Source organism: Aphis gossypii, chromosome 2 (genome assembly GCF_020184175.1).
Source record: "Aphis gossypii isolate Hap1 chromosome 2, ASM2018417v2, whole genome shotgun sequence".
NCBI lineage: Eukaryota > Metazoa > Arthropoda > Insecta > Hemiptera > Aphididae > Aphis > Aphis gossypii.
The window spans coordinates 65,327,835-65,351,710 of NC_065531.1; the positions used below are offsets into that span (position 1 = coordinate 65,327,835).

Sequence of the window (23,876 nt, forward strand, 5' to 3'; positions counted from 1 at the left end):
ATCACTACGTCCAAAAAAATATTTTAAACTCATAAAATATATTAGAACACACCATTCACGAAAATAATGATATTTTTAATTATTAATATATTGGATATCATAACAAAAAAAATATCCAATTAAAGTATTATTCAATAAATTAAATTGTTTTTTATGCGTTTTTTGTACCTTTAACGATTTGTAGTGGTGGTATGTTGACACACGTGGCGATACACCTGTAATACAGCCCATAAGGTAAAATAATAATAATAATAATAGTATAAAATAATTTAATTAATATAATATTCCTGTATAATTTGAATTCATACGAAAATTTAAAATAATCAGTCAAGTGAAACGACAAAAAATCGACGTACCATTAGCAGTAATACCTGAAAACAGAATAATTTTAACGTTATTTTTGCGTAGAACAGTCATTGTTTATTTACTTTTGATTTAGCGTGGAATATTATATCAGCATAAAGGTTTCAATTTTATTCAAATAATAAGGATTTGAATTGGGTAATTATGCATTTAATATTTATTCAGTTTTTATTAATTTTTAGTTATAATGTAACTAAACAATACAATAGTTACATATCGTAATAAATAGGTAAATAAATATAAAAAATTAATTATTTTGGTACTACCTTAACTCATACTATACAATAGTAAATGTATATAACATTATATTATTATCTACATAAACATTACATAATATATTTTCATATTACCTTTACATCCATATTGAGATAAAAAAAAATGATTAAGTTATATCATACAAATTATGTGCCCACTAAATATTAATACAAACATATTTATCAGCTATTTAAATAAATTTAAAAAATATTCATACGATCAAAACACAATTTTTTCATTTTTATTTATTTCAGTAACTTATAAAAAATAATCAACCTTTCCAAAAAATTGTCAACTTATTAATTTATGAAAAAAAAATCACTTATTTGTTGTATTATATTATTGAATAACCCTAATTCATATTCGTAAAATGTTTAACAGAAACTATTATAAAAAAAAAAATGCAGATTTATCGGTTCTGGCAGAAAATTAGATTTTTTTTTATACTTTCATGTATTTATTATCTGTTGGTGATTATTAATCTAAAACAACAACAAGCAAATGATATCGTCAAAAAAAAATTAAGTAAAGAGCTAACCAATATTCTTTTTGAGCTCAATTATCTGCATGAAAATAATACTAAGCTAAAACAACAAGTTATCTTCTTAACTAAAAGGTACCTACATTATTATTACATACTTATTATATTGCTACTGCGCATGATTATCATATAAAGTTTATTTTCTTGTACATAAATATTTTATATTTTCAGATTGAGAATTTTTGAAAAAAATGTAAGTACACATCTCACTTAAAATATTTTCTCCAAAACGTTGATATACATAACTTTTAAAATTTAATTCCCAATACAAATCAATCTTAGAATAAAATTGTCTACCGTATTTTATGTGAAAATATTTGTTTCTAAGTAGTTATTGTTATAGAATAATAATACTTTGTCAAAAATACGACCATTTTGTTCAAATAACTTTTATCAAATAATCATAGGCGTGCGCAGACTTTTGAGTCAGGTGTAGCTAAATTTAATCTGACCCTCCCCCCTCTGTCATGGCGAGCCAAGAAAAAAATTGTAGAAATTTCCAATACGAATTTCGAAGTGACCTTTTTGTTGGTGACTGGAAAATGTAAACAATCATTAAATCATTTTTCATTATTTCACACAATAAGTTATACAATTCATCAATATTCATTTAAAATTTTAACATCTCGATGGGCAACCAGTATATTTTTAATTATGTAAATATCTATGATTTAGAGTTATTTTGTTATACTTTCTTAAGTACCAAGTACCCATTCAAGTATAAAAAAAAAAGGCTCAGGTGGGGCTAAAGCCAAATCAGCCCTACCCGTGCTCACACCTATGCAAATAACTTCTTATTATTAATAACAAAAATATTTCAACTACAACTGTCATACGATTGATACTATTTTTGTACTTATTAAATCAAATAAATCTAACTCATTACTTATTCAAAAAAAAAAATATATATATAAATATACTAAATACTAACACTTAAATTAAAATTATAATTTTAATTAGTTTAAAATTTACTACTTTTTAATTCAAAATTGTATATGTCTCAAAAGGATTTTAGTTTTTACCTATTTTAAATTTGTGTATGTTTAATTTGTTAATATAAATAATATAATTATTATATTACTTTTTTTTTTTTTTTTGATAATATTAGTTTTGAATCTTTACCTAATATTCATTTTTATTTTAAAACAAAATTATTTAAAATGTTTTTATATTATATTTATCGTTTATTTAATTATTTTTCAATTGATTAAAATGATTTATAGTTATTTTTTTATTTTGAAAAGTACTTTTTTCACTCTTGTTCCCTCAGAGAACTAACAAGCAATATTGTCATTTAAATACTATCCTCAGAATTGATAATTTGAATATTTTTACTACTCCTAAAGATGTTGTGTTTGACACATCATACAAAAACACGTAATTGTAAAACCAATACATTCGCTGCTCCGCTCAGAATCTAAAATATTTTTAATAGTTTATAAAAATAAAAAAAAAACGTAATAGTTAAAGTTGTTAAATACCATACATAAAAGCATTTATATGCATGTTTATTATATTAAATCAATTACAGAACTCAAAACAAAAAAAATTAAACGGTCCGCCCGAAGATTATGAACTACTACGTCGCCGTATTTATTCCAATACGAAGGAGTTTTGGTGCTACATCAGTTTTGAACTACTATCATTGGCGATGTCAGTCAGAAGTAATAAAACGTTTATAATTCATATGAAAACAATTATCGACGAACATTATAGATCGTTATTGAACGACATCACTAAATTGACCGAAGTCGATGGCTATTCACAGTGGAGACGGAAAGAATACATCTATTTGAGTACTCTAGTCAAAAAGAGACTAAGAATTTCACAAACCTCTGAAGACTGCTCCAAAGCAAAAAAACTCGCGTGCAACTTAATCTCAGTAAATATAAATATTATATAAAATATTTACCACAAACCTGTAATAATGGCTTCCATTGTAGAACTGTATGCAAAATTGTTCGTCACACCAGCAACCCCGACATCGAAATGTCTACTCCAAATTAAGTAATATTTTATCAATTGTAAAGAAACATTCTGTTTTCATAATAATGTGTTTCGTTTTCAAACACGCAATAAGCAATTTCTTTTTTTTTGTTTTTTTAGAATGCAACTGGTGTGCTAATAATGAAATTGGAAACAAAATGTTTCTAGACATTTAACAAAATAGTACTTAGTTTTGAGTCAAAATGTTGAAGTCAGAGTATTGGCGTGACGGACCTTGCGAAAACGTAAGTTGTATATTAGAATTTTAATACTTAGGACCGTCAGTCATGTGGATATGGTTGTCGTCTACACCATCTCGTCAATTGCATGGTTATAGCATTTGCTACCAAAAGGATATTAATTCTAGACAATCCTCAGAATTGGGGTTTCACTAGTGGTGGATTTACAAAACTGTTTTTTCCTCTAAGCAATACATGTACATCATTGAACAGAAACGAAACGGTTCTGCCTTGGCCAGGTAATATTATTTTTTTATGGCAACAATATTTTCCGACGAAATTAATAGTAAAAACATATTGTTTGAGAAATGCATTTTTTTATATTTTAACTGATTTAATATCACGTGCAATGTCTATTGATAGTTTCTTAATATTTGAATTCATTTTTCTATTACAGCTACTAGATACAATTGTTTAAATACCTATTGTGTTTTGAAATAAATATGTTTCGAAAAAACCACTTATGAACAAAATAAACAAATACTTAGAAAATATTTAAAATGCTAGAAAACCATTTAAATACTCTTATTGTGCAATAAACTTAACATTTTTACAAGATTGGTCTCTAATAAATAAGTACTTATACACAATACGCGGTATTATTAAATAATGTTTCTAAACATATAGGTAACGAAAGTGTTCAAGTGGTGAATCTCAGTCTTCCCATCACAGCGCCCAATGGCCCAAATCGTAAGCGAAGGCCATACCCAACGCCGTTCAATTCGCTAGTACTGCCCAAAGACTTGAGCCGTAGATTAAACGTCTTGCACGGCGACCCTGCCGTCTGGTGGATAGGCCAATTCGTCAATTATTTAATCAGGCCACAAATGTCAACTATTGCCATTTTTGAGGATTACGAGTTCAATTTCGAATTCACCAAGCCAATCGTCGGGTACAATATATTATTACTTATCTATACTTTGAAATTTTTTCGAAGCCAGATGCCGTTTGTATAAAATACATTATTTGATCATCATAATTTATACTAACTCAATAATTATTCAATATTTATAATAAATACAAATGTATTAAAACCGTCATACGCAACGAATATAAGGGGAAGGATAACTTTCTACAAAATAATGTAATGTCAAATTATCAAATTAATTATTATCCCGTTCCTATTAATTATAGTTTCCAGTCAAATTTTTATAAGTATGGAGATTTATTTTATTTTCAAACAATAATCGATAACATATTATTTGATGCACTATATAAATTATTCTAATTATTATTTTTTATTTATTAAAATAGTTAATAATGCGGTAAAATATTCTTACAACAATATATTATATGCTAATTTAAATATATTAATGATTTTCAATCATTCACTATAATTTAATAATATTATATTGTAATAATATCATGTAATACGAAGTATTAAAATTGCATATATAATACGCCGTGTTACTTAAATAGATCATTATAAGTAAAAATCTCGATAAAAAGCATATTCTATTCCTTCTGTCGTGGTAGTTTGATGAACTTCGATGATAATTTATTATGATATCAAAGGCCTATCGCAGTTAATACAAGGTGTATAGATATTTGGTTTGTATAGTAATATATGCAAAATTACCATAACAGTGTAATAATTGTAATTTGTCATTATACATTATTTAGCGTACACATCAGACGAACAGACAAAATTAGTTCGTTTCATCGACTAGAAGAATACATGTACTACGTCGAAGAGTATTACAAGCTACAAGAATTGAATGGTGAAGTAATTTACAGAAAAATATATTTAGCTACAGACGACCCAACATTATTTAAGGAAGCTTATGACAAGCAAGTTAAAATTGTTTTTTATTTTTACATAATTATATAAAAGTACTACATTTTAGGTATCCTGAATATGAAATACTTGGTGAAGCAGATTTATCCGAAACAGGGTCCATAAAAACCCGAGAGTTGGACGATTCCATTATGAGTATCAACATCGACATATATTTTTTATCTCGGTGTGACTATTTGGTTTGCACTTTCTCATCCCATGTACGACAAAATCATTATTTTATTAAAACTATGACACATTAGATAATTCTATTCTTCGAGTGATCGAATATTACTACTAAATTCTTGGTTTATATTTTTATAAACGTATTTGTTTAACTTATGTATATAAAAAAAAAATAAATACAATCCAATTATTAGATCATGTGTACTCAATTATGAATACAACCAATCTTAATTAGTATTCAATTGATAAAAGATATATTTTATAAGTTTCCTTAAGTACATAGTATACATACTTAGGACATAATAATATGTTGGTATATTTTAATATTAGCTATTGCGAATTTATATCAAATAGTAATTATTAACTCATATTTTGGTTTTTTTTTTTTTTTTTTTTTTTTTTATTGACTTTATGAAATTATTTTTATTTTTTAAAATACAATTATTATGCATTACCTTTATTTAACCTATTTTTATTAATTTAAATTTAGTTTTCCATTAGTTGAATAATTTCTCTGTGTGAATTATCAATTTTAGAAATAAATAAATTTATATTGATATTGATAACCACAGCAACGTATCAATTGGATAAACGGGTACAACGTGGTTGTATGATATCTATACTCTTTGTTGTGAAACTTAAATTTCTATTAGTTTCAACCATATATTGATGATTAATAAAATATAATTAATGACTAAAAAAAAAAGTTAAATAAACCCAATTGAATTAGTTATATTGACGTAAAAACACTGCATTTTTAAACACCTACTTTTCCTTACAGGTATGTCGATTAGCTTATGAAATAATGAATGGTCTCGAACTTAAAGATGCATCAGCTCAGTTTACTTCATTAGATGACGCATATTATTTTAATGACCAAATTCGTGGACTGAATGTTGCTGTATTACCTCATAAAGCAAACAGGCCGCAAGAGATGGATCTAAAAGTGGGCGACGAGATCGAAGTGGTTGAAAATCAATTGAATGGTTATTCAAAGGGAATACATTTGAAAACAAATAAATCTCTTCTGTATCCTACTTTTAAGGTAGCTTATTAGTAACTGATTTCATAACATAGTTAATATAATAATAATACATATAATAATATTCGTATAGTTTATTATATAATGTATTGAATATTTTTTTAGGTAACCCAAAAAATCGAAGTTATGTCTTTTGACAGTTATTCTGGTATCAAAATCAGCGCTGAAGAATTAGAAGAAGAATAAAATTATATTCATATAAATATACATAACATTTTATGTTTATATACTAATATTTATTGAAATATAATTATGTACCTAACTTAAGAACATTGCAATAACGAATTGATGAACTAAAATAAAAAATATATAAATGCAATAAAATCGTTTTTTTATACATTACGATTAAGGTCAATAAACTAAAACTAAAAATAAAATCTAAAATCTTAATAAATTATAAAATATTAACCAATATTTTATTTGATCATGTATCCACTTAACCCACTCGACCATAGATAATAATACATACAAATATCCGGATAATTTTCGAAATCGATATTTTATAATTAATAATACCTTTACTTTATCGGTTTATCCAATAAATATTAAATATGAATAGTATTTATCTGGCCCAGATAATAAATTTATCATCGGTATTTCAACCTTTATAATCTATAATTTCAATATCAAACGAAGATATTACACTGATAAATCTGAAAAATGGAATGATATTGATAACTGTACAGTGTACATATTTTACAAGGAATTTAAAAAACAAATCTAACAAAATTCTTTCTGAATTATTTAAAAAATAATTATAAATTTTCTTGATTAATTTCATGGACCTTGTTGTATATTAAATTAGTTAAATCTATATGGAAGTATTTAAAAAAAATATTATTTATTTGACGAATTGTATTTTTATTTGTTAGACAAAAAATAATAATTAGTTAATAAACGTTATATATTCGTGTTAATAGTATATTTATGTGATATATTTGTATGGCCCAATCTCCGAGTAAACTTTAAAAACAAAAATTTAATTTGTGGCCCAATTCCCTGGCGCCCCAAAATTCAGTTATATTGTACTAATTCTACAATTTAAGTTTTTATTTATTTTTTTTTTTTTTTTTAAACATAATATATTAAAATGAATGATGCTGAACGAAATCGAACACATTTTCCAGTACCCATTCAACGAAGTTAATCTTTTATGTAATTAACTTCTTTTTATTTAAATATAAAAGTGTAAAAACTTACCTCAACTTCCAAAAAAAATGTATTTTGTATGCATCTCTAGTTAAGTAATAAGAAGTACAAATCCTGTAACAACTGTAGTACTAATAATCGTAAAATTTGATTCTATGAATTTCTTCCATCTTTTATCGACCAACTACAAGTTATGAAATAACAGCTATGAAATCAATAATGGATATTATGGAATTATCAAAGTATTACTATCAGTTCTAAAAGCAGATGTTCATGTTCTTAGCGTTCGTGTGTGCCATTATCTTTTATGGGAATTTTTATTTTGAACACGCAATAAACTTCGACGAAAAACTAGAGTAAATTCTTGCCACAACTCTTCGAAATCTCGACGAGGTACACTAATGTCAAACAAACAAACATGTAGATAAGCCTAGTCAAAATTACACTATTCTGTAGTTGTCATTAGTTATTATTTTATTGCCACGCTGGTGAATAATATATTAATATATCACAAATGTACAGTTCGGAAAGTATTTACATAGTTTGTATGTCTCTTGCAAGAGTATTAATACTTAGTATTCCTACTCATCAATTCGTCAACTGCATTTAGACTGTTAATAAACATTTTTTTTACTTTTAATTCCACGCAAACATTTAAAGAAAAATCATCGTGTTATGTTACTCCGTGCAATCTACGGTGATACGGTGTACGCACAAAATTGCATTGTTCTCTTTACAGCTCGAGGTCTATGACATAATCGTAACAATATATACCTACTTCAATATTTGTCAAAACAAAATAGAATACAATCGTTTGTGACGTCATATAAAAACGTTTTACGTTTTATGTGTTTTCAATAAAACGGAATGTATATTATACCTACCTACATGTAAAATAAAAAAAATAAAACAGAACCACTGTGCGGAATTTCTTCCACTCTTAACGCGCAATTAATAAGTATAATAAAATATTATATAAATATAGTTATTAAGTATAATAGTAAATATTAATTATTAATAATATACCTCTATGTTTTATGTTTTTAAACTATAGATATTAACGAAAAAAAGTACGCAAGCCATCCTATTACATTGCAGATTTCTTTATCTTATCTTTTAATCGTACAACGCACATAATATTCTGCACAGATGTTCGCATTGTTTGATATTTTAAATTGTTTTTTTTTCATTTTTTTATGTTTGTGTATATGTATAATATTTAATATATGATGTTCAATATATAGTTTCTGAATGCATATTATTATTATATTTTTTTTTCCTCGTATTTTATAAATTCTTATAATCTTTGATGATATTTTACTAAAATAAAATTGAGCCAAATTTAACCTAGTCTATATACTTCCTAACTTTACTATAGATATCCATATTTACTAAAAAAAAAAAAAAAAAACAATTTTTCTTAAATTAGATCTTGTGTAAGCAAATAGTTTTCAAAAAAGTATAATAAATGTTTCGCACCGTTCCATTTATTTGAAAACGTTAATATGTATTACCATAACAATGATTTATGTTCCTAATACAGGCACAAATATTGAATAAACAAAGGCAATAAATAAATTATTATTGCACATTGATCTATTGAACATATTAGTTTTAAACATGAATACACGCTTAAAAATATTTTAATATTTTTAAAAATTTTATTTATTTTAAATGAAATTAGTAGAACTAGGTACCCCGAAATTGCTGTGGCCAAGTATCTTTTTGGACCTGACTTATAAGTTATTTTATGCATCTAAATTTAATCTAAAATACTTTGAGGTACTTGTTAATTTTACTAATAGTGTAATATTAATACAAACTGGTTTAATTAATTATTTTTTTAACCAAATATTAGAAAAATAACATAACATCTGATATTTAACTAAATTATGTTCCATGAAAAAAAATGGTCATTTCGTATAAAAAAAACGTCTTATAATCTATATTGTTCATTTAAATGTTTTTATGCCACGTGTATCATGAAAACTTTCAAATAATTTAGTAAAACACTGTGTGTATCAATTTAATAATAATAACTACCAAAGAAACTTATTGACAATGATAATTGATTTCAAAAGGTTTTGAAAAAGCTAAAAAAAGGTCAAAAAAAAAGTAGATGCATAGTACGTATTATAGTACTATATGTTATTGTCATCCCACGATTTTTCATAAAAATTATGAGGTAAAATATAAAGAATCACTTCGAAAAACGAAAATTTGAGTATTGATAGTAAATCATTATGATGCATATTTGATTTATACGATAATATAAAATATAAATATCGTTTGACTATATTTCTAGAGAATGATTAATGTCAATTAAAATATTAAAAGTATACAACTCATAACTAATATATCTATTACTTTAACAGCAATTTAATATCAACTATGAAAAAAGTTACCAATTACCATTGTATATCCATTCTAGATTCCCATTCACTATTGACCCGATGATCAATTATTAATATAGACGATATTAATTTCCTAATATTTATTTCCGAGACAACAATTGTGAACTCTGCACCACTCACGGAGGAATAAACTGCATATTATGTTTAAATAACGTTTAAAAAAGTATTTTATATATTTTCGTTATTTATACAACTAAATAAAAAATAAATTTTGAATTATCATAGAACCAAATGTTTTATAGTAGAATCAAATATTCAAGCGTAACAAAAAAAAATAATAAAATAATATAAAATGTTTTTAATTCCATTATCTTACAATTGATGGACAAAAAGAAGGTTTTAACTTTTAAACGACCCATCTAAAGGATGTCAAGTGTTTTGTTACCATATTTATTCAAACATGTATAATGATGTGCGCCTATAAGCAATCATATCTTTTTTTAAATTTAATGTATAATAAAATAATCATAATAAATGTTAGTCATTAAGAATGAGAATAAGTTACAATTGAATATTGAATAGGATAAAGTATACAACTATAAGACATAACACACACGTACACATACATAACATTAGATATAAGGAGCCCAATTTTAAGTCACGCGGCATGCAATAAGACATAGTTAATCAGTTATAAACGTATTAATTTAAAGACACATAATCGTCCCCGATATTATTGAGTCTTTCCTATCATTACACATGAAAGAATTTTGGTATTATACAAGTTACAAATAACAATCATTGGTTAAAGAAAGCAAAAATTTGAAACCGTCTATTTCTAAAATAAAAACTATAGTGAATAAACATTATAAATCTTTATTGAGAGACGTCACCAAATTGGCAGATGAACAGTTATTCACACCACGTGAATAACCACCACGGTGGCATGAGTTTCATTATTTGAATAAACTGATCGAAAAGAGACTGTGACATGAGCAAAATCCACTTGACTGTTCCAAAGCTAAAAAGCTTTTGTGCAATTCCATCAATATAAGTTTGGGAAACTAATATAATATAATATATTGATTTTATTATCATCTTCACCCACCAATATCTAACCTTAATTGTATACTCTTCTGGATAATGACTCATCAGTTTAAGTGTAAATGATTAAACCCTTGTTTTCTAAAAAAAAGTAGGTCAGCGCATTTCGGTGGTGGATGTTTGTCCATTGTCCCTTCGGTCCTCGGACAGGATAGTGTAATTTTACAGTAGATATTCGATTTGAATGCAATGATTGCATTCGATAAAAAACGATTCTGAGCGGACGAGGGTATCTTTTTTATCTTATTTTATTAGTTTCTATGGTGATAAACAACGCCGTAATTAGTCGTCCGTAATTATTTAAAATTACAAAATCGTGATATTGTACGTTTTTTTCTCCTTTAACCGCTTTTATTTCGAGTGCCGTTTCGAAAATCCAAAAATGACCTCTTTAAAGTACCAGCTCAAGAACATTACCTTTCAGAAAATATGCTATACTTGTACTTTTGAGTAAGTTTAGGGGGAGAAAAAGTGTTTACAAAATAAAAAAGAAATAAACATCATTGTAAAACCAATACATTCCTCCCTCCGCTCAGAATCTAAAAATAGTTTATAGTAGTGTTCTATTATACATCTTTTTTTTTTTTTTAATTAAATTGTTTTAGCGTATATAGATGAAGATTTGAATATTTTCTTTCTTAATTAAAACATAAATAAATAGATACCTACCTACCTACATACATTAATTAAATTGTTTAAACAGTATTTTTAATTGACAGTATTATCAAACAGTGTACAAATCATTTCTAATTTCAATATAATACATAAATAGCTGAATTTATTTTTGCAGGAAGCCAAGAAAAATCTCCGCATCCGAAAAAATAATCTGAACAATTCATCCTTTTTTACTACTGCTACTCTGTAAAGAATACTTAAATATGAGTAGGAAAAAATCTGCCAAGACTTACTACAAATTTTTGTTTGTACATTTAGATGATAATATATTACTAATATAACGAGAGGGTCTCTCGCAATCTCCCCTCATTGTACCACTCACATAAGAAAATAATGTTTCTGGTAGGTAACCAAATGTTTTGGAAAAACACATCCATACTTACTATTATTGTTGTTTTAAGACAAACAGATGAATTTAATTGTACCTGATATTTATGTTTACCTAGGTACTTATTATTGTAATTACACAATTACACTTTTCTTAAACTTGTAGGTACTGCACAGTTCTAATTTTGAACTAAATATAAGCTTTGTATCGGAATTCGCTATCAAAAATAAAAATAAATATTGTATATAAACCAATACAATATTATATAATATATTATATGAACGTATTTACGTACCTACCTATATAACCGTTAACCATACAGTACTTATACCATATTTTTTTCGCTTCATTTTTGAGATTAAAACTGTTAAATTATCTCTGTATGTAGGGAAAGAGAAAAAAGTGAGTTTAATTACAAGATTTAATTGCATAGGTACTCATTATTGTGTGATCACCAATTGGTTAACAAAATCGGAGGATATCGGGCCGTACGATTACGTATGTTCTTTACCCGGTAACAATGTTATGTTATTTAGGTCATTGATTGAGTATTACCTCCAATTCTCTATAGTCTATATTATAACAAAATACTCTACCACAATATAGTACATTAACCACATCATTAATTAATGGTGTACATACAACGCCACGTGCATATTATTATAATTTCCATTATAATATTGTATTATTTGTATTATGTACACCAACAAAACAAATAAATCACACTGTACGCGATCTAAAACATAAATTATTAAATTATGTGCATATCGTACCTAGGTACCTCTACTAAATTCACCTAAATATACAAATATATGTACAAGGTGTATCTGCAAGATATGACAACTATACCTTAAAATTATAAATTAATGTGTTAGATCGTCGTGTGCACGCCATATGTTATAAAATATAAATTACTATTATTTCATGTACATTGTACCTATAAATAAAATATAATTTTGTAAAATCATGTTTGCGCGTGTAATGTAATTTTTATCGTACGAACCTGTCATTGTTTTCCCGACAATATTTATACATAATATAAACAAGCGTGTAGGAGGTAATTATTATACTGCATTGTTTGTAGATAATATACATATAATATGATAGTACACAGAATCACGTTATACCAACGTTGACATTGTTAACTATAAACAGAACTATGTATGCCTTCGTCTAATTGGCAGTAAATTAATTTTATATCCAGAGGCTTTTTAAATAACAGGCTATAATCATAAAAAGCGCTATTTTCACAAAATGTATACTCAAACCGGTACATGTTGTAAAATAGTTTCTTAACAATATTTTATTTCGTTTACAAGTTCAAGTAGTTATATACGTGTAAATACTCTGTACTACGCTTTTTATAATTTTAAATAAGTAAGTATTGCATTTTGTTAAGTCCAATTATTGAATTATCATACGTCTGAATGTTCGATATTTAACATCACATGAACATCATTTGGAGATATAGGTACATAATATATACTCGTAAACATTATTTATATAAATATAGGTATCTATATTATCAAAAGTTGAATAATTAATTTTCAATAAAACGAGTATACCTACCTATTTAAATGGTTATCTACGTAAAACTTGTGTGCAAGGCAAAAGTCGGGTTTTACCTGTATCTAATATAACTCATAAAAACAGAAGTTTATTTATGAGTTTATGAGTACCGTTTTTGCCAACCCTAATCAATTATTATTATGTATACAGCGCACTTTGCTGAAGTCATCCAATACGTATTATAATCTCACACAAATTAACCAATTATTTTTAACTTCAAATATTGAACATTTCCTTATAAATCTATTTAAAAAAATTACTTGCAAATATACGTAATCCGGTAACCTTATGCATTTTTTACTTAAACAGAAACAGTGTACTTTCAGAATAACAAGGATGAAGTGGTTTACGCAAATATTTGGATTTTTCTCATTCATAATGGTATTGTTTATGATTTTGAGTTTTAAATGGAGCCAAGACGACGACTCCCGTATTGAAATTAACAACCAAAGACTAATCAAATGTATAGAAACACTAGAAAATCTGCGGTTAGCCAATGATAAATTAAACGCTGAATTGGCCAAGTTGAACGAAAAGTATTGTTATATTTTATCTCTTACTGCAATGACATACTAATATTTAAATACACGAGTCTTGAAGATTTTTTAATATTTTCAATTTTTTGAATTTTCTATGATACCTATTTATATTTAGCTATTATACCTATAATACAATGCATTACCTATTGTAATGGTACTTATAGAGTGTATGCACATTGCACATATATTGCTATTTGCAAAGGAATTTATTCGGTTATTCTTCATTGCAATAGGATTTGTTAGGTATTGTTTATTAATTTATGAAATCATTATAATATTTACTATATTGCCCTGTATAATAATATAGTTTATCTAATACTATGATATCTTGTATCAACATATTTCAAAAAATATGAACATTTTTATAATTTAAAAACAAAAAACATTTAAAAGAACGCCAATGAGTAAACAATATATTCAGGGCTCTACGTATATATAATATATATATTATATTAGGTTGAATAGGAATTTTAATAATTGTATATTTTATGTTTTAGAATAAAAATCCAGCAGAGTAAAAAAGTACTTAGCATTAAAATATAAACAGGGTGATTTTTTGTCGAAAAGAAACACTCGTTATCTTGAAATACTCGTACAATAATGCTGTATTATATTATATAAATAAACTTTTTATTTTTTTTATTTTTTAATCCATCCGTTATAAATATGATAAATTTGTACTAAAGTGTTAATAAATAGATTACCAGTTACATACTTGATTAAAACTAGTAATTTATAAGTTTCAAGTTACAAAGAATGGCATAATATATTTTCTCACACTGATATGCACGAATATAGTTAATTCTACGCTATTTAAGGGTGCGCACTGTTACCTTTTTTAATGATCACAAAATCTATAATACAAAATGATACACTTCTATGCAATGGTCCATTTATTTTATTTGGAGAAAAATATATTATAATTAAATATAATAATTGAGTATTTCAAAGTAACGAGAATTCTTAATAACAGCATAAATAAATCTATCTGTAAATCTATAGAAATTGAAGGACAATGAACAAATCGCTCCATCAAAAGAATACGAAGTTCTACGACGCCGTATTTTTTCGAACACTAAAGAATTTTGGTACTTTATCAATTCTGAGTTAGATTCATTGGTTAAATCGACGATAGATGTAAAACATATTCATAATTTAAAAAATATGGTCGGTGAACACTATCGGTCTTTATTAAAAGACGTTTCCACTTTGGCTGAAGTCGACAACTATTCGAGATGGAGACAACAGGAATCTGAAACTTTAAGTGATTTAGTTCAAAACAGATTAGAAGAATTACAAAACCCACCCAATTGGTTCACAGCAAAACAGCTACTTTGCAAACTTGAAAAGGTTTGTATCTATAGTATTTAGTCTCAAGCAATCTGGTAAAGACTATTCGAAATAAAAACAGTCAATATCTTCATAATATAAACTATATTCTACGAGATATATCCAATACAAAATACATTTTACTAGGTACTAAATTTTTCAATTTAATATTTTTCATAGTTGTATGTTATAATTCCGTGAAATTATTAAATCTTGAATAAACTAACAATAAACAAAATATAATATTTTATGATGATAATTTTTAGATACATAAAAAACAAAACTATATTGAATAAATTAGTCACACATCTAAAAGATATATACGTAAATTTTTTTTTATGTCGTACTACACCTACAAATATAACGAGAAAGTTGTTTCTTAAATTTGACTGTTTAACTGTTTTACTATATACCTACTCTAAATAAAATAGTTCTATATTGTCATAGTAAAAAATCTACATTATGAAATGTACTGTCACATCCAATCACAGATATATACAATAACTATTATTATTATTATTATTTCTATTTATTATTGCTATACATGTGCGTCAATTGCCAGTACATATTTGGATATTTTTAGTATTGCAAAAATAATACTTTAAAATATTTGAATGTTGTAGTATATCCCATGCCTAAATTATTCAACTATATAGCATTATTAATTATTTTTACAGAGTTTTCATTAATAACTGTAATAATATCATACTATAGCCATTATTCTATAATACAGGGATGATGGCTAACATGAACGTATTCGTGAGCCACGGGGACAAATACAATAATTATGCCAAGAGCCAAAATGTTAATAAATACATTTTATATAATTTGATACATTTTTATAAATTCTTACCAAAATAATAATTTTAGCTCGTAACAATGATAGGGTCAATTTTGATTTTTTAAATAAGACACAAGCAACATTTGAGAGAGCCACGTGCGACTCGAAAGCCGCAAGTTGACCACTACCGCTATAATAATACATAGTAGAACCAATGCTCATACCTAATATTATAAATTGTTATTTTACAGGGGTGTGGTTTCGGTTGTCAATTACACCATATCGTATATTGTTTTATCGTTGCGTATAGTACTCAAAGAATGCTAGTCCTAGACTATAAACATTGGGTATATGGTGACATATGGCAAGAGATTTTCCTTCCATTAAGTGACTCGAAAACTTTGTTAAAAAACGTATCAATTGATCAATGGCCAGGTAACTTGAATTAATTTTCAACGAGTAATTTTATAAAATATAATTTTCAATTATTTTATATAATAATATATGTATTGAATAAAGGTAATCAAGACTCTCAAATAATTCATTTACCACCAGTTGATTATGTTTACCCAAAGCCATATTTTTTACCACAAATAATACCTGATGACTTGGCTGAACGGTTAACTGTCTTGCATGGAGATCCTATTGTCTGGTGGATAGGTCAGATTGTTAAATACTTGCTCCGCCCGCGAAAATCAACTATTTATCTTTTAAATGATTACGCAAAAAAACTCGAATTCCAAAAACCGATCGTCGGGTAACATTTTAATTATGCTACTAATATTAAAAACAAGCATTTTTTTTATTATTTTTTCTAATTTTATACTATGTTTAAAAAAGAGCCCTGGCCTTTTCTACAGGTATAAATCAAAAAAATACGCCTTAAAAAATATATATTATGTCATTCATTGGTAATAATGGAAATAAAATAAAATATTTACTAAATTTAACTTAATATTTTAAGACATTTAAGAAGTTGACATATTGTGTATGTATGTATTATTATTTGAACTCCTATTAAATCTTAATATAATTTGCAAAACCACATAATTGTTTTCATTAAATTCATTAATAAACCAAACTAAATAAATATTACAATGTTACCCATAACATTATACATTATATGTTATACAATTACATAACAATAAAAAAAGTAGATGCCATACAACCAAAATATCGATACTAAATACAATATAATTATTGACTCGTGGTTCTATAAAGGACACTTAGATATTAAAATTGTATTGTTTAATCTTAATTTAAGTTTAAATCTATTATAATATAGCATTTTTTCCAACTCAATTTTCTATAAATAAATCTAAGAATAAAATATAAGTAAATAGGTAGTAAATACAAAGGGGTATAGCGTTTACTAAATACGAAATACACTCAAGTTTTACTTTTTTTTTTAATGCTATGAATTACGAAAGACAAAACTCTACCTTATTATTTATTAACTAAACAAATATTTTATCTTAATGCAACATATTATACGCATTACAAATGCTTATACCGGATAATCCATTTAACGTAAAAAACACATTATTTTAGAATAAATTACTAATGTTCTTGAATAGCTTCTGAACAAAGTGTTGAATGTATTGATTTTACAATGGTGTGTGTTTTTTTTTTTTTTTTGTGACCGTATACATACAAAATAACTTGTCAAAATAATGCTTCAATTTCAAACTACAGGGGAGTTTCCAATAGGAAAGTAAATATCCTTAGTACACTATAGAAGTGAAATGTAAAAATTTTCCAACAGTATTTAAAAAAATTGGGAAAACAACAAAAAAGTAACGTAAAACGGACATTTCTAGGCAAAACCAGTTTTTGACAAAATTGATTTTTTATTATATTGTAACTCAAAAACTAATGACTGTGAATACCTTTCACCAAATGTTTATGTTAGCATTATCTATACACGGTTAAATTTCCAAAATATTCTGACTTTTTTGAGGAGCTGTTTATAGACAACTGAAATTTTCGATTTTTTTAAGTTTTTTTTTTTTTTTTTTTGAAATGTCAAATTTTGGCATTTAATACAAGGTTTCTTATAAGTTGTTCTTATTGTAAAAAAAATCAAAAATCGTTAGTCACATTTTTTTTTTATAAGCATTTAAAAATCAAATTTTTACGAAATATGTCGAAATCACGAAAATTAAAATTTTACAAGTTATTTTATTGAAAATTCATAACATTTTTAGTATTAATATCTAAGGTTAAACAATTCAATACTAAATTTTCAATAAGTTTTCCTTTTAAATAACTATAGAGAAAACTCGAAGAGTCATTATAGAAAAAAAAGGTATGAGCATCTGAATTTTAAATTTTTACGAAATTATGAAACAATAACGATTTATCCTCAACGATTTTTAATATTTGTTATTATTTAAAAAGAATAAGTCATAGATACTTGAAAATGTCATCAGTTACTTAGATAGATAATTTCTTTACATAATTTAATTTTCAAAATAGTTCGCTTATTTTAAGGCTATTTATAAGCATTTGAAATATTCGTATTTTTTTTTTAGTTTTTTTTTTTCATTAGGATTTTTACAAGAAGTTTGGTTTACAATAATTATAAAAAAGTTGAGCATTGGTCAATTAAAACAATTTTATCTAAAGTTTAAAATGTTTAAAATATTTTTCGACAACCGTCTCATAAGCACCAATACAATCTTAATGTTGATAAATTATCAGTCCAATAATATCAATCGCCAATACAAAACAATTACTCAACGTCTTCCAATCGTTTTATCAAAAATAATAATTAAAAAATTGTCCGCAATTAGTAGGATATATTTGTGTATTTTCTTTTTAGGTTTCGTTCACAGCTCACATGATTTTTATTACTTTGTAAAGTATTAGGAAACATCACTCATAAATAACTCGTCCTAAATTTGATTTTTATATATATAATAATTGTAAAATCTCAATTATCTGAACCTCCATTATATTGTGAACTACAATTGGCGTATCCGAACGTCAAAATTATCGGCTAGTTTACCGATTTTATTGTTAACACATTACATACATATATTGGGTATATATTAACTTTTTGTAGATAATCGAGATGCGATGGATTTACCATAAACATGTATTCCTATGTGTTTCTTATAAATGTAATTCGAACATTTTTAAAAAAAATACACATAGACAAAGCCGGGTAATTTAGCTAGTATAATAATAATAATACTTGTGTAAGTTTTTTTGGTGATATGTATGACTACATTAGTATTAAATATAACCTAACCTATCAAGAATAAAGATGTACATTATATGTTTGTATTTATTAAAAAATCCAAACTATAGGTACGATCCCTATTATAGTTCAGATAATCGATGTTCTACTAATTATAATCTTATTTTGCAATAAAAAATTATATATAATGCATGTTTTCATTAAAAAAAGTAAAATATTTAAAAAAAATTATAAAAAATAATATAAAATGTTGTATGTTACGCGTTTAATGGATTACCCAGTATGTAAGTATCTTAAGTATCTGTATACTGTATGTATTTAGGGTACACATTAGGAGAACAGATAAGCTCATCAGTGAAGCTCAATTACACACTCTAGATGAGTACATGGTTCATGTCGAAAATTATTATAAACAAAAAGAGCTGAGTGGTGAAGTTAATCAAAAAAGAATTTATTTAGCTACAGATGAGCCAATATTATTCGATGAGGCCAAACGCAAGTATGTCAATTAAATAAATGAATATCCATTGTCAGTAGTCTTCAGTTATACATTGAATTTTTTAGGTATCCCGAATACGAAATAGTGGGTTCTGATGACATATCTAAAACAGCGTCCTTGAGAAATCGAAACTCTAAAAACGCTTTACAAGGTTTAATTGTTGATATACATTTTTTATCACTCAGTGACCACTTAGTTTGTACTTTCTCGTCACAGGTACCTATTTCTATTTATTTTAAAAGAATTCATGCTACCATTATTTTATAAAGTTGATTTAAATAAAACCCCTTTGTTATTTACAGTTATGTCGAATAGCTTATGAGATAATGAACAGTCTCTATCCCGATGCATCAACTCGGTACACATCATTAGACGACATATACTATTTTGGTGGTCAAAACTATAGGTTAAACGAAGCAGTGCTCTCCCATAAGACTAACAACCAATACGAAATAGATCTACAAGTAGGAGATCAGATCTATGTATTCGGTAATCATTGGAATGGTTATTCAAAAGGAAAGAATTTAAGAACAAAACTTATAGGTCTTTATCCTACATTTAAAGTAACTATATTATAGATACACGTGTAAATCATAATTACTTATTTACCATTTTTTTACATTTTATATCATATCAATTTTAATAAAACTGTATGTTTAAGGTTATTCCGAAAATCCAATCGGCAAAAATTACAGGTAATGGAGTAAAAATATCACAAGATATCAAAAATAAAAAGAATGCAGTGTAAAAGGCTGTTCCTGCCGGTAGGTAATATCAATTAATAGTTAATACATTATATTATTGATAATATGGTGTAAATTGTTTTTAATAATTAAATATGTCGTCTATATACATTATAATACTTAAAAAGATAAAAATTACAGTACATTAGAAATGTTATTTAAATCAATCAAAACAATAAATATCTAACATTATTGTTATCTGAATTACTATTATACAGTAGGTATAATTAATATAAATTATACCTATGATTATGTATAACACATAAGATCATAGGCGTGTTCAGACTTTGGTGGCCGAAGGGGCACAACAAATTTTTAAGTAATGATACCTATTTTTTTTTTTTAGACATGAAGAAACATTCATTTTTTATGTTACAAGATTTACAACGTTAGGAATATTTTTTACTATAAATACGTAACTAAAAAAATTACAATTAATCAAAATATATAGGTCCTGCAGGGTACACACCACACGACTTTTCTTATCTTAGCATGATTTTGTTGGAGGCCATGGGCGCCCATTGGGGAGGGCAAGATAGGGCCTTGCCTCCCCTGGATAAAAAATATTATGAACTTGTAGCTCAATAATTAATATTACCATAATATTATTATTATCTTTATTATCTTACAGTTAAGAATTTTTTTATTTTGACCCCCCCTAAAATGTTACCTATGGGCTATGGGCGCCCATGTTGGAGGCACAGTCTGCCGAAGGGAACAGTGCCCACCCGGCCCCTCACGTAAACACGTCTATGCATAGGATAAAATGTTTTAATTTAAAACAATAAAATCCTCTGATTCAAAATCTATATAGTATCTGGTAAGAGGTAATCTTCAAAGACATCTAAAACAGAAGTGTCATGAAGATAAACTATATACTAGAAATATGTAAAAAATAAGTGTTATTAATGGGTTACGCTTTCGTCAAAATTATTTTTCATATTTTATTTTTATAATATATTTTATATATAATTATATAGTATAATGTATCAAATGATATAAATCGTAGGTACTTGTATTTATTTATTTTTTAATAAAAAAAGTTTAAACATAAAAGTAGTTACAAATTAAATTGAATTAGGAATTCCGAAAAGTGCCCATCTCGAATTTTTACCAAAATAGATTAAAATTATTTTATGTTTAAATTGTTTAACTTACGCAAAAGCATTTTTAAAATACCATCTGTTATCTTTTGTTAACATAATATGACACATTTGTATCTACTTTTTTAAAATATATATTATCAAGGTCCAAGGATAAGATATTTACGAATTTTCTGATAAACCGTCATATTTATATTATATTATGTAGGTAATATAAACTCCAATTGACTTTTAATATATCTATTATGAATTATGAAATATAAAATAATAGGTAATAGTATACAAAATTAGTTACTTCTTATAATTAAACCATTTTAATACATAAGTTACATAACTAGGAAAACTAAGTTAATTCAATCTTAAGTTGCAGTAATTTTACAAATAAGTTTTAATCTGCACTTATAGCCGATGCCTGCTTATTTCGGAAAGAGCTGAAATTTAGCGGAGTCAGTAAATTTCGACCCAGGTATATTTTAAAAGTACGTAAATCGAGGCCTGGAGTATTCCGATCTCCAATCGGCTGTACTATTTAAAGATAAGTATTAATATTATCTTTAATATTGATCAATGCGATCTATTGCATAGTTAAAACGTCAAGTATTTTTTTTTTTTTAATTTAATGATAATAATATTTGTATAGATAATTTTAAAGATCTCAATCATTTACAAATTTCGGAACCAATAATAAATCGACAGAAACTTAACAACAATTTAAAAAGAAAAGCCTTATACGTAATTTACGTATGAATAAAAAATATTTAGGTAGGCATATACAAAAATATACCCAGGCCACAATTTACGTATGTATAAAATATACCCGTAAATCGCAATTTACACAAAAAATTTGAAATGAAGCGCAATTTACAGCGAACCAAATTTAGAACTTCTATAACAGGTTCATAATAATACTGAAGGTAATAAATGTACGATTAGAAACTTACATAATTTAGAAACTATTTTTGAACCCGTTCAATTAATTTTATTTCAATCTGAAAATAAGAGTTCCATATTATCGAGTCATAATTAAAAGTAAATCATACGGAGGGTTATCAAAACATGGTATTGGATTGAAATTATTAATGTGTCATCGTAAAAGTCCAAGAAGTCATACAACTGAAATATTATCTATGTTATAAATCTAGTGAATAGTGATGGAGTATATAATAAGATTATTAAATAATTTATCTCGAAGATTAGATGTATAGGTGAGGTAATAATTAAAATCGACAAAATTCCGTGACCTAGAGAAGAATATAACTTAAAACTTAATACTCATATTCCACCAAAACTATGTATCTTATATCTGTGTATATAATATAGCAAAGTTTATATTATCATAATATAATATGTTGTGACTAGAGGTTAGATTTTTATGATTTTACATATTTGTTTTTAGTGCATGCAGTTAAATGAGAGTAAAATATACTTACAATTTATGAAACCAATAATTCAAAGAAACAATTTTATTTTGCATAAAAATCATATAAGGGTTAAAGGATATTCAATACGTTAGAGAATATTTGAAAATGAAAAACAATATTTTTGTTACGTATTATTTTTTTATACTATTTATACACCAATTAATTGTTATTGTAAACAAAATAAAATAAATTCAAACATTTTAAATTGTTATTGTAAACTAAAATAATTAAATAAATTTAAACTGAATAATTTATTTTTATTTTTTTACAGAATATTAAAAGAATATATTATTAATTACCTATTTTTGCAATGACATAAAAACATTAAACTTAAAAGATTTTAAAAGAGTATAAAACCGACCTCTAATTAAGACAGATATATTATGACTATCGCCACAATATATGATTCATAAATTATAAATAACCTTGAGGCGGTCTCGACATTGGAGGACCCATTCAAATATTTTTACAAACAAGAAAAAAACACTCATGTCGATTTACCCAATTTACATACCCAATGTAATCAAATATCAATAAATTAACAAAATCGTTATTTATAGATAACCGATTTTCCTCCCAAGTCCGCGTCGACGGATTTTAATCGGTACACACATATTATATAATGCGATATAATAATACCTGGTATGAAATATTTTGGTACCTACGTCCGTTTTTTGGACACATAACA

The 23,876-nt window shown here is 25.9% G+C and overlaps 2 protein-coding genes across 11 annotated transcripts; both read left to right on the forward strand.

Annotated features, from left to right (window-relative positions):
* Positions 1-289: 289 nt before the first annotated feature.
* LOC114124040 (alpha-(1,6)-fucosyltransferase-like) lies at positions 290-6,702 on the forward strand. Of its 5 annotated transcripts, XM_050201607.1 has the most exons (11): positions 290-501; positions 1,000-1,234; positions 1,331-1,352; positions 2,691-2,812; positions 2,876-3,041; positions 3,422-3,623; positions 4,012-4,276; positions 5,008-5,175; positions 5,232-5,382; positions 6,129-6,392; positions 6,495-6,702. In XM_050201607.1, the coding sequence occupies exons 2-11, from the start codon at positions 1,020-1,022 to the stop codon at positions 6,573-6,575; spliced, it is 1,656 nt and encodes a 551-aa protein (XP_050057564.1). In that variant the 5' UTR covers positions 290-501; positions 1,000-1,019; the 3' UTR covers positions 6,576-6,702. The 5 variants fall into 5 exon arrangements, with proteins under 5 accessions (XP_050057564.1, XP_027843005.1, XP_050057566.1 ...); XM_027987204.2 differs by having other exon boundaries at positions 2,691-3,041; XM_050201609.1 differs by lacking the exons at positions 290-501; positions 1,000-1,234; positions 1,331-1,352; positions 2,691-2,812; positions 2,876-3,041 and adding exons at positions 3,103-3,183; positions 3,266-3,390 and having other exon boundaries at positions 3,524-3,623.
* A 6,422-nt stretch (positions 6,703-13,124) lies between these two features.
* On the forward strand, positions 13,125-23,438 carry LOC114124041 (alpha-(1,6)-fucosyltransferase-like). 6 transcript variants are annotated; one of them, XR_007603646.1, is made up of 11 exons: positions 13,125-13,376; positions 13,878-14,104; positions 14,605-14,629; positions 15,110-15,457; positions 16,469-16,652; positions 16,737-16,974; positions 19,745-19,921; positions 19,987-20,137; positions 20,224-20,464; positions 20,583-20,689; positions 23,164-23,438. XR_007603646.1 is itself a non-coding variant. In XM_027987206.2 (11 exons), the coding sequence occupies exons 2-10, from the start codon at positions 13,905-13,907 to the stop codon at positions 20,667-20,669; spliced, it is 1,671 nt and encodes a 556-aa protein (XP_027843007.2). In that variant the 5' UTR covers positions 13,125-13,376; positions 13,878-13,904; the 3' UTR covers positions 20,670-20,689; positions 23,164-23,438. The 6 variants fall into 6 exon arrangements, 4 of the variants coding, with proteins under 4 accessions (XP_027843007.2, XP_050054875.1, XP_050054876.1 ...); XR_007603645.1 differs by having other exon boundaries at positions 20,583-20,685; XM_027987206.2 differs by having other exon boundaries at positions 20,224-20,484.
* The last annotated feature ends 438 nt before the right edge of the window (positions 23,439-23,876 follow it).

Excerpts from the sequence above, each read along its gene's own strand:
- LOC114124040 (XM_027987204.2), top strand. The coding sequence starts at position 1,020 with ATGCAGATTTATCGGTTCTGGCAGAAAATTAGATTTTTTTTTATACTT. Across the intron at positions 1,235-1,330 it reads GTTATCTTCTTAACTAAAAG|ATTGAGAATTTTTGAAAAAA; the intron begins GTACCTACATTA and ends TTATATTTTCAG. Across the intron at positions 4,277-5,007 it reads TTCACCAAGCCAATCGTCGG|CGTACACATCAGACGAACAG; the intron begins GTACAATATATT and ends TACATTATTTAG.
- LOC114124041 (XM_027987206.2), top strand. The coding sequence starts at position 13,905 with ATGAAGTGGTTTACGCAAATATTTGGATTTTTCTCATTCATAATGGTA. Across the intron at positions 14,105-14,604 it reads TTGGCCAAGTTGAACGAAAA|AATAAAAATCCAGCAGAGTA; the intron begins GTATTGTTATAT and ends TTTATGTTTTAG. Across the intron at positions 19,922-19,986 it reads TTCGATGAGGCCAAACGCAA|GTATCCCGAATACGAAATAG; the intron begins GTATGTCAATTA and ends TGAATTTTTTAG.